General features: G+C 41.0%; 1 protein-coding gene across 1 annotated transcript in view; it reads left to right on the top strand.

The window, feature by feature from the left end:
• Ccdc141 (coiled-coil domain containing 141) overlaps positions 1 to 12,220 on the top strand; it is a 156,936-nt gene that overhangs the window by 86,967 nt on the left and 57,749 nt on the right. Inside the window, exon 8 of the mRNA XM_027420097.2 lies at positions 9,680 to 9,852. Within this exon, the coding sequence (XP_027275898.1) occupies positions 9,680 to 9,852 (173 nt within the window). The remainder of the gene's footprint in view (positions 1 to 9,679; positions 9,853 to 12,220) is intronic.

Genomic DNA, 12,220 nt, shown 5'->3' on the forward strand with positions numbered 1-12,220 from the left:
TAAATCATTCAGTCATAAATTAACTAATAATGTTGATGGTTTAGAGAGAGTATGTTGACTGCAGAAGAGCGCCTCCCTCTGATGGTTCTCTGAATTGCACTCTCATTGCATGAGCATAGCATCTGTTACAAAACATCCCTTGATCTTCCACGTTTTCATCCTTCCCAATTGTAGGTGATTTTTATTTTTTTATTTTTTTGTTTTTTTGAGACAGGGTTTCTCTGTGGCTTTGGAGGCTGTCCTGGAACTAGCTCTTGTAGACCAAGCTGGTCTCAAACTCACAGAGATCTGCCTGCAATTATAGGTTATTATGTGTGTTGTATTTCCAACATTTTCATGGAAAATTGTTAATATCTATAGACCATCCAGACATAATTATCATTTGGGGATTGTGATTGAACGGGACAGGGATGAATATCTATTGTGTTTCAAGATCAGAACAGCATGAGCCTTTTATTTATGCAACAGTCCTACTGAATCCAAATCTGTCAAGAATGGCCCTAGGGTTGTCAAGTTTCATGCCCATACCTTCTGTTCCCAGGCACAAGAATTCTGGGAAGCAAGGAGAAAAGACTGAGGCCAAATTTATTTTATAAGCATGCGCTGACCTTCAGAAGGTCAGTCTGAATGCAAAGGTGAACTCAATTTGGGGCATTCAAAGAAACACCTAAGTTCTCATATGAAGCATGATGAATGGCGTAGCTTCCATTGCTTCAACCATCACTGTTGTAAATGTATTGTCTTTTAGAAGGAATGGTTGCTTTTCAAAACACAAGTAATCCCTGGAGCCACATTTCTGTTTGACATGAAAACAAAATAATTAAGCATGGCATTTTCTGTAGTTTTTTTCCCCCGTTTACATAGTCCTCATTTTACCATTTAAAAATAAATGTATTTTAAGTACATTGGTAGAAAACAATCACAATGGTCTAATTATTGAACAGTTTGAAAGAGGAAACATGCCCAGATAGAAAGCCTAAAAAATATTATTGAGAAGGAATTTCTTAAAATGATGTAAAATGAAATCTGGAAATTAAACTAATTGTTAGAAAAAATTTTAAAGTTACTTTTAGTTGTACAATCCCAGAGCACTGTGTTTCGGAGTCCTCCTTTAAAAAGACTTAATAAAGTGTATATTTGTGTCTGTGCACATGAATGCAGGTGTCCACAGAGGCCAGAAAGGGCAGTCAGATACCTTGGAGTTGGAGTTACAAGTGGTTGTGAGTCTCCTGACATGGGTGCCTGGGAACCAAACTCTGATCCTCCATTAAGAGCACCAATCCATCTCTATCCCCTTGGATTCCTCTTTTTTAAAAGTCTTTTAAAAATATTCTGTTCTCTTAGAAATAACTGGAACACTGGCTTTCCCACCAAGCTTCTTATACCCGATAGTATGTTTGTATTCCTACTGTTGCCCTGTATCAGACAGGTATTTGAGTGAAGCCAGTGGCAGGTGTGGTCTCAGGCTTCTAGACCCTCCTGGGTAGTTTATAAGACAGAGTGATGTATTGTAGGGAAGTCATGATGACTTAAGCCCATACAGAGGGAAACACTGAGCAGAGCCTGAGCAGGGGATATGTGTCAAGTAAGGTAACCACTGAGTGAAATTGGGAAGGATAACATACAAAGGAAGGGGAAAATGCTGGAAGATGAAAGCTCAGGCTATGCATGGGAAATGTAGGCCAGGTCATTGCCTGAGGTGTTCAGTAGAATCCAGAGTGAAGAGGCACAAAAGCAGTAAAGGCATCCAGGGGCTCAGGAGTGTGGACACCATTCTCAGGAGTGCGTGCATGTGTGTGTGTGTGTGTGTGTGTGTGTGTGTGTGTGTGTGTGTGTGTGTGTATGTGTTTATAATATATAGTGGTTACTATATATATTATCTACTATATATGTACTTGTTTCTATTATTTATCATTTACTATATAATATATAAGAAGAAATAATTAAGAATGTGAGAAAATTATGGTAAGTCAAATCTCACCACAAAAATTTATGATATCTTCATTTAATATATACTTTCCTTCTGTCCCTCTGATAGAATGATGACTGTGGGGTTTAGAACCTTTTACTTTAAAACTCAGTGGTCAATCAGGCCATTTAAACTTCAGAAAATATTTAATGAAAGTGGCTAAACTATTAGGACAGAAGTATTAAGTATATGATGGAAAATATGGAAAATAAAGGATGTCTTTGACATCCATCATCCCAAGAGCCCAAATCCACTTTGGGCCTAAATGTCTGATAGTCAAGATATTCAATTTTGGGGTTGTATAGCTCAATAGTAGGGTGTTTTCCTGGAATCTGTAAGGTTCTGGGCTCTACCTCCAGTACTGAAAATAGAAAGAGATATTCAATTTTACTCCTACTCATGAGTAAGTAAATTAGTCAGTGGACCCTTAAGTCATGAATGTATTCATTGAGTGTCCTTCCATGTGTACTTCTACACTATATATCTCTTTTGGCAGTGAACAAATTCAGCCTTTGTGGTATAGTCATTTCTTGGCAGATTTATTTTTGCATAATTAAAATTCCCTGAGGCTAAGAAATATGTCTACCTCATTTTGTATTTACCCAAACACTTAGAATAGTGCCTTCTAGTTAATTATTTGAATCATTGAGAACATGAAATACAAATTACAGAACTACTGGTCTGTCGGAGACTAAGACCCTCTGTGCATAGCAGCTCTCACCTTCATTAGAGCAGCTGTGTCTCCTAGCAAGACACCTTCAAGACAGGACCTATTGGTTGTTGATATTCTCTCACAGGAGAGGAGGGAAGAGTCCCTGGCCCTTTGCCTGAGGATCTAGCCACTGCTTCCTGTACCGCTCTCTATAATTTTTCCTCTACATGTACACAGCCTCATAGTTTGAAGAGGAGCTAGTGGATATATGTGTGCAGCAAGTTAAGCAAAGGGAAAAGACTCCATCTTTGAAGGTATGGGAAGTTAGCCATCTATGCTGGGGTAAGGCTTTTCATTGATATGGCTTCTCTGTAGTCACCTATGCTCCTAGAAGTAACCCCTAGCCCATGTTCTGTAAGTAAGCCCAACAAACTTACTGGTCTCCCATGCTGAACCTTGAGAGAATTCTACCTTAGTCTATCCTGTATAGCATAAGTAGACATTTGTTCCCATCTCTCCAGGAAAAGATTATACAACAAAGAAAACTGTATTGTGCTATTTGTAACAGACTATATTGATCCAAAGTATTTAGGATAAGCTCAGTTTGAAAAGGGAAATCTTACCACAAAACCCAAGGAACACAAATTTTCAGTACAATATCTGTGCTGTTCCCGAGAAGCTAGGTAGAGATATATAGAAGAAACCCGATGTATCACCCCTCCAAAGTCTCCAGGCAGCATTGACTGTTTCTTGTTATTCCTGTAGAATATTTGACTGTTCAAGAGAGCGATTGTCTTAATGCCATCTAGTGTTCAAAATTTTCATGTTGCAAGAATGAATCAACAGCTGGTTATATGGCAGATCGGTTTAGTTTTGGGACTTGAGTTTTCTCTTCAAAAATAAGTCTAACAATCCCCATTTACTTCAGAGAGTATCTTTTTATAATTTGCTAGTGTTGGTGATAAACTGTACAGGCTTTTAAGGGTATAGTTGGAGTATAAAATAGACTGGAGGGCCTCACAGAAAATTATAGAAATATGTGTTAGCATGACTGCTTACAATAACATAGTGGGTTGTGGAGCCAGGCTGGGCATGAATCTGGCCTGATACATTTATTAACTGCATGGCCTTCGAACTTACTTGACTTCTCCCTACACCTGGCATCTTTATTTGTAAAATAGAAATTCTAATTTTGTGTCCTTCCAGCATCACCAGGTCATCTAAATAAGGTGGTACATGGCTAGTGCACAGCACAGCTGAGTGCTTGCTGGGAGCTAGCCATTGTTCTTCCAGTCCATATGCATTTCCTATTTCTCCAGCTACTCTAATGTGGCAAATCTTCTGTTCAGCACAAAGCTGAATCTATTGTTCATAGATATCATTGGGTATTTCTTAAAGTGATGAAAGTAGAAATGATTCATACATGATTTCCCATATTAGAAGTATAAAGATCATTCTAAAATCACTTCAGTCAATTAAGATAAAAGAAAAAAGTGGTGAACAGACTCAGGAAGCCTAAAATTCTGCTTAATGAGTCTCATTAAGGTGATTTTCCTCGGGAAGATCAAGATGCTAGTATGTGAATCTCCTTCATTCCCTTTTTGATAAAATGCTGCTGATACCCGGATTCAATCCAAAGCTGCTTTTCCAGTATTTTTCAGCTTGTGAGGAAAGCCTGCCAAGCAACAAATGGCCTTAAACACAGCTTATCAGGACCACTCATCTACCCTGTCACTGGAAGGGATGGGAATGGGGCAACAAAACAACTTTGAGAAGCAAGGAACAGATGGGGGTAGAGGGAGACAAGGGAAAGAAGGACCCAGAATTTATCTTCCTCCAGATCCTGGTCTTCACAGCTTTGCAAGCAGGAGCAACTTCAGCCATGTCCTGAACAACAAATCAGTTCTTTAGCCTGAGCCACCAGCTGTTATCTTCAGTGATGCTGAGGATAGGAAGGTAAAGACACATGCCCTTGTGTCCTTTACAAGCAACCCAGAGGGACCCTGACCCTCAAAGGTGGTGCAACCAGTGGCTCTGGTCAGAACCCTTTCGTGTTTTATGTCCTTGGTTATTTTTCAGGGTGTGTCATTTTATTTTTATGTAATATTGACTCTTTCCAAATTTATTAGTCAAAAATCTAACACTGCTATTTATCCAGCATCTTTGCAAACCAGCATGGCGGTAGAATTATGCCATATGACTCATGGTTCTTATATCATGAGTCTTTTTAATATATAAAAGATCATAAAACATACCATTCTCCAATACCATCTATGTTTGATTTAGTGCAGTTGACCTTGGATCTGCACTTAACAAAGGCAACAGGGAAGGTTTTTTGTTTTTTATTGGCCCTTTTAAGCACAAAAGCCAAGTGGTTTCTAAATGTTTTCCAAATTAGGACTCCAAGGAGCTGACCTGTCTTCTGTGTATGTGGGGGACTGAGAAGTACCATGTGAGATGGTTCAGATGAGCTAGGAACCAGAGGAGAAAATACTGTCCTTGCACTTTATCTTTTCCTCCCAGGCCAGTCATAAAACCTTGAATCACCCTGGACATATAAGGCTTGAAGAAGCAGGGGGCTGTGAAAAGAAAGGCCAAGGGGGGAGGAGATGTTAATTCCAATAGTCTGTATGAGACTCACGGTGTTCTTACTGCCAGGCACACCTTCTGCACTGCAATTGCAGCACCGAGATCCAGTATATCAAGTTCCCTATGAGTAGTGAAATGAGAGCGATGGATGATGCTTAGATCATTTCTGGAAGTGGCACATGGATTCCTCATCAAATTCTACACAGGAATGAGAGAAGGGACTTTTGCATATAATTCAGTCAGTCACAGGGAGAATATTTTGAGAGAAGAATTTTTTAAAGCCCAAAGGTTTAGTTCTTCTTTCTGTGTCTACAGAACTATCTCAATTATGCTTAAAACTAAGTGTGCTAGTTGGTTTTTGTCAACTTGATACAAACTAGAGTCATCTGGAAAGAGGGAGCCTTAAGGAAGAATTGTGTTCATCAATGTGGCCTGAAGGCATGTCTTGATTAATGACATTAAAGACATTTTCTTGATTAATAGTTGTTGTGGAGGAGCAAGGCCACTGTGGGCAATGCCATCCCTATGCAAGCAATCCCGGGTTGTATAACAAGGAAAGCCAGTAGCTATGCTCTTCCGTAGTCTCTGCTTCCATCTGTTCCTTGAGCATCCTGCTCCGACTTCCCTCAGTGATAGATTTTAATCTCTAAGATGTCATAAACCCTTTCCTCCAGGGTTCGATTTTGTTCTTGGTATTTTACTATGACAAGAAAAAGCAAACTCGAATATTAAGTAATGAACCTCTTTATGCTATCCTCCTCGCCTTACTCACAGGTGTTCTGCACGTTTGTGATAAGCTAACAAAAGGGAAAAAAAACCTGTCATCTTCCTTATATTGCCACCATTTTATTATTTATTATGGAGAGAAAATCATGAAGTATATTCTCAATATTTGATCTGTTTGAGAAAAGCATATGGAAGAAAATTTGGCTCACTTTGATTCCAAGTTAATGAGTTGCTTTTGCTTTTGGTATATGACTCTTATTTCTGGGGCATGTTGGGTCCTCCAAATTACCTTCATTCTCTTAGGAAGTCATACCTTTATGAATAGGGGACAATGACATCGAACATGCATCTAACAGCCTTGCAGTTTTAGCTTCTAACCCCAATGGAAATGAGGCCATGGCTGAGGTCTGAGAGAGGCAGCTGCTGGGGTAGGGGCACGGAAGAAATCACCATGGGATGAAAGGCAGGCAACAGGTGGGTGAGCCCTTCTCGGAGACTTTTTAAACATGTGTTTGAGTGATGGAGATTTCCAATAGTAGCTAGCCATGTCTGAGAACTTTCTGCACAGCCACCCTCATTCTTAGTTACTTTCATTGTGTTCAGTTTTCAAAACAACAATGAGCATGGCGTGGTTTATCATTAAAACAGGATGGAGGTAGATTTATAGCCAAGCAAAGTTATCTTGAATTCTCTATCCCTCCTCTATTCTTAGAAGGACACCAAGGCTTTTTCTTTTTCTTATTCTTTTTTCTAAGGAAGAAAGTAGAGTGCTCTCTGACATTTACATGTAGACTTTCCATTTATCTCTTCCTTTGGTGAAGCATGGAGTTTGTCAATCCAAAGTATAAATAGAACATGCAACAACTCACCAACCTTAAAATTTAAGTGGGATTTAAGGGAATCCAAGATTATTTTAGCTATGCCAGAAGTTTGTTTTAGGCATTGGCTTTAAATCTTACCCTCAATTAACAAGAAGCTCCATTTTATCCTAAATAAGAAACCCTAAATTTAAAATTAAAAGTGAGGTCTCAGAAACAGTGTTTGTTCCTCAGTGATGCTTCAGGGAGCTATAGAAGGACCCAGAAAGTCATAAAACCATCTTTGCTAACATCAGCATATTGCTGCACTTTGTTTGGTTTCTAACCTTAAGAGAAACATAGTAAGAAAGGATTCCTGGTATCAAAGACTCTTTTAAAGGCTCTAGTGACTAGAGGAAGCAAGCCTGAAAGATGTGAGATCATTGGAGGGAGAAGAGAATCTCAACATGTAGGAGACATTTGAGCTATTTCGGTAGATTCCAGTTCTGTCCAGTTTGAATTTGGCCATTCACATGACTTCCCTGAGACAATAAGATGAACCCAGGGTCACATACTCCATCCATCCCAACTGCACGGCTGAAGCCTTCAAACTGTCTTCTATGAGATTTAACCCAGCCACACTTCTCTGCCTCCTTCAGGTCTCCATTAGTCCATCCATTCTTGTCTCTGATAGTCTAGGATCCTCCCTGACAGTCTTCTGTGGGGGAATTTCTACTCCATTCCCATGGGCCCCTGCCATGCTCCTAAGCTTCCTTCTAAGCAATCCAGAAGGCTGGACTTCAAGGCTTCTACAGGAAGACCTGGTGCACCATGGTACCGCACTCCTTTTTGATAGAACTGTTCTTTGGAGTGGTATGGAACATTCTGCAGGGTGGTTCCCCCAATAGCATCAAAGGGAAGAATTCTCTTGATGTTCAGCTTTTCTTTGACTCCATTTACTCATGTTTTCTCTAGGCCAAAGGTCAGAAATGGGCTGTCAGGAGACCTATGAAGATTATACTCTGCTCTATCTCTTTTAAAAATTACAATTTTCCATTATTATTCTTGCTATCTTGTATATCTTTTCATTTTATTTTTATTCTAGGTTGTTTGCACAGTGTACCAGGGGTGGGGTGGGTGATATATGAACATGAATGCTGGCGCCTGTAGAGTCCAGAAAAGGATGTAAGATTCCCTAGGGCTGGAGTTACAGGAGGTTTTTAAACCTCCCAGTGTGGGTTCTGGAAATGAAACTCAGGTCTTCTGCAAGAACACTATGCACTCCTAACTGCTGAGACATCTCTCCAGCCCAATGCTTCTGTTTATTTATTTATTTATTTATTTATTTATTTATTTATTAGTTCAAGTTAGGAAAAAAGCTTGTTTCACATGTAAGTCCCTTCTCCCTCTCCCTCCCCTCACTCCATCCCTCCTCTCCCACCCCAACCTACCCCCACCTCATCCACCCACCACTCCCCAGGCAGGGTAGGGCCCTCAAAGGTGGGGGGGTCTACAAAGTCCACCAAATCTTCCTGTGCTGGTCCTGGGCCCTTCCCCATGTATCCAGGGCCAGAGTGTAACCCTTCGTGTGGGATGGGCTCTCCAAGTCCCTTCTTGCACCAGGGAAAAATACTAATTCACTACCAGAGGCTCCCTGGAGTGCAGAGGCCTCCTTATTGACATCCATGTTCAGGGGACTGGATCAGTCTTGTACTAGCCTCCCAGATAGCATCGGGGGTTGATGTGCTCTTCCTTGTTCAGGCCAACTGTTCTCCAACCTGGTACAGACCCCTTCACTCTTCATTCCTCCCTCTCTTCAACTAAATTCCAGATTTCAGCTCAGTGTATATCTGTGGATGTCAGTCAATGCTTCCATCAGTCACTGGATGAGGGCTTCTGTATCTTAATGTCATCTTAGCCTCAATAGCCAATGAACAGCTTGTTTATATTCCATATTAATTTTGTAAGCTTCATCTGCTGTGTTGGACAGTTGTCCTGCCAGTGCAGAAAGAAAACAAAGGAGTTTAAAAATCTTACTTTCAGACAATACCTTGAAGAGATGTGACTGGAGAGGCTTGGTGGTGAAGAGCATTTACTGCTCTTGCAGAGGACTGGGATTCGGTTCCTAGCACCCACACAGTACCTCCAGGGCTATCTGTACAACCATCTGTAGCTCTAGTTCAAGGGAACCCCACACCCTCTTCTATCCTTCACAAGCACCAGGCATGCAAATGGTATAGAGATGTGCATGCAGGCAAAACACCCATAGACATGAAGAAAAATTAAGACGATGCCTTGATTTGAAAGGTCTGTGGTTTGTTTTTTTTCCTTTATAATTTTTTGTAGCATATCAGAAACAATGACTTTGCTCTCAGTCTTTGCACTGTTCCAGAATTGAGTTATAATCACCTCTTGTGGATGCCTTGGATGGGATAGGTCAAGGTCGTATTTTAAAAGGCAAGGGGTAAAACCATAGTAGTACTTTCTTGGGTGTCTCCCTCTAGGGCTTCAGGTTCGAAGTAGAAGAATAGCTCATTAGGAAGTTTCCCTTCAAGACTTATTTCAGAGATATTCAGGTCATGAAAGGCTACTAAGTTTTTAATAGCTCATCCATTATGTGTGTATAGTATAAACTATGCAAACCATCAGTCTGACTCTCTGGATTTCAGATCATTGTCTATCTGTGCAATACAGGTATTTTCTCAGTATAAGCTATTTTGGTATTTTCACTGTGTTGATATTTATTTATGTTGAACTAAGCTGTAAGTTTCCCTAAGTGGGGACCGCACAGCTGTTTTCCAGAACTAAGATATTTTTTGTTGCTATGTTCAAGCTACTAAGTTCAATGCGAAGTAATACTGCTTTAATCGCTAGTGTTTCGTGTACACATTGATGTAGAGTTTTAAGCTAGAAAAGCAGAAAATGAAAGTCTGTTTTTCTTGGCAGGCATTTGATGTACTTGGAAAAGTTGAAGCTTACCTTAAGCTCCTTAAATCAGAGGGTTTAAGCCTGCCTGTCTTGGCAGCAAGGCATGAGGAATTACACAGAGAAATTAAAGACGCCACAGCTGATGCTCTGCAAAAGGGAGGATCCTTAATCAGCCAAGTCGACTCCTGCAGGTGAGTAAAGTCTGCTTGATCCCCAGTATAACAAGCTTTTTCACAGTTTCCACAATCTGGTAAAAAAAAAAAAATAAGTTGCATGAGGATTTTCGCCCCTGCTTCTGATGTTCGGCTGTATTATGATGTGGCTTAAAAGGTTCTATTGAATTATGCTCTACAGTGATTCTGAACACAGCATCGCTCACCCTGAAGTGAAGCTGTGGGTCAGAGCATGAGGACTGAAAGATGCTAAAGCTTTGTGTCTGTGTGTATTAGGAGAGGGTGGGGAGGTACACGAAACAGGAAGGAGCTGTGCATGGCAAACTCTCCACACCTTGCCCTCTAGGAGTTTCTCCTCCCATCCTCAGTCAGGAGTCTTCTCTATTGCCTCTTTCCCCTTTCTACAAACAAACAGGTCCTAAACTACCAGAATTCTCATTTCCTTTTTACCTTGCTGTTTTCACTGAACAAAACCACAAATAAAAGATAACTATGAACAGCAAAAGCTCACATTTAGTGAGAGCCTGTTATGTGCCAGGCACTGTGCCGAGGGCTTTAGGGATGTTATCTCATTAATCCACACATCGACTCTATGAAACACATGCTAAGATTGTTTTCCTTCCACAGACAAGGTAACTGTGATACAGAGAGCTTAAGTGACTAGCAAACGGGATCATGGAGCCAGTTTGTGACAGAGGTAGCTTTTGAATCCAAGTGCACAGGCTCCAGTTTCCATGTTCTTAGTCAATGTGCCAGGATAATTTATTTCCATGAACATGTTCAGTGTGTGCCTCAACTTTAGCTGAGAATTGGCTGGGATCAGGGTCAAAGGGGCAATGGGAAAAAGAAGGAGAATGTACGTGGGAAGTGTGACAATTTGAAGACAGGAAGGTGACAGCAGTTCCTGGAGTGGGTATCATCCAGGAAGACAGCATTCACATTTAATCAGAAGCACTTACATTTTAACAGAAAGATATGGAATAGATTTGTCCAAGGAGGTTAAACCCCAGTTCTCATTTTCGGTAGCGATAATTCCCTTGAAACTCAAAAAACGCAATCTGAGGAATGGAGTAGGTAGGATGTGGTGAACACTGTTTCATTTCTTTTTAGCCCCATCTTGCTCTTTTAGATGTCCTTTAAAGTGTGGCCCTGGATGTCTAGGCATAGGGAACTTTGTTTCCAGAAGATGATCTGAACTGGACAGAGACATTTGGTTCAAGGATTTAGATGGTTGCTATGCGACCATTGGAAACCGAGATTAGAAATAATCCCAGGACTCCAGAAAGAGCCAAAAACTGGAGGCCATGACAAGGGCAAACCCTTCTCCTCTGTGGAATGACTACCAACAACAACTGTTGCTGATTAGTCTCTTGACTTAGGTGTTGAACCAGATGCCAGTTAAGTTTATTTTCCATTAGACTGAGGGCCCAGGCCTACCCAGTGTGGGCCTGTGTGCTTCCTCCTTTTTTTCCTGATCCATGTCTACTCTTTGCAAATGTCTTGAGCCATACAGAAGACTATCTATAAGATACAAGAGATACTTGGTAGATGTTGGATCAAGTCATATGATAACTAGAGTAAGTAATGAGGCCTGCATTTTCACAGCCCTGGCCAATGTTCTTTTCCTGGTCAGGTTAACTGTTTGTAGTGTTCTCTCTGGACACAGGTGTGTATAAATGAGAATGTGGCCAAAGCCCCCCACACGCATCTCTGGAGTTGTCCCTTCCTACCTGGTACTCCATCCCACAGATCCTAGGTGTTGGGCTTCTCTGAAGTCTGATCCTGACTTCTTAATTCAGTTGGTGCCATCACAATCCTTGTGTTTTTGCTTCCTTTCTCCTGGTCACACATTGGTCTCCTCTTAGTCACTTAGGGCCCAATGGGAAGTTTAATCCCTGCATCTTACCCAGAAACTGCTAACAAAGGCAGAATTTAGAATTGGAATACTAGCAGGTAGGAATTTCAGAGGCCCTATTATTTAACTTTACTGCTAATAATAGAAAAAGCTAGGCGGTGGTGGCACACGCCTTTAATCCCAGCACTCAGGAGGCAGAGGCAGGCGGATCTCTGAGAGTCTACAAGAGCTAGTTCCAGGACAGCCTCCAAAGCCACAGAGATACCCTGGCTCGAACCCCCCCCAAAAAAAAAATAGAAAGAAAACCAAACTCAGAAGTTTAAATTAGAGTGAAATGAGGGTGTGACAGTTCCAAGGTATGGTTGAGGAGAAAGTTTTTATTGTAGATATGAGGGCGAGTACAGCCAGAGGCATCCAGAAGAGTACAGAGCAGGGAGAGAAAGTAGTAGACTAAACGTGATCAGTAAACTGAGCTGGCCATGAGAGGAGAGCAAGAGAGGAACAGAGGAAGAGAGAGGAAGCAAAGGAGAT

This window comes from Cricetulus griseus, chromosome 6, assembly GCF_003668045.3.
Source record: "Cricetulus griseus strain 17A/GY chromosome 6, alternate assembly CriGri-PICRH-1.0, whole genome shotgun sequence".
Taxonomy (NCBI): domain Eukaryota; kingdom Metazoa; phylum Chordata; class Mammalia; order Rodentia; family Cricetidae; genus Cricetulus; species Cricetulus griseus.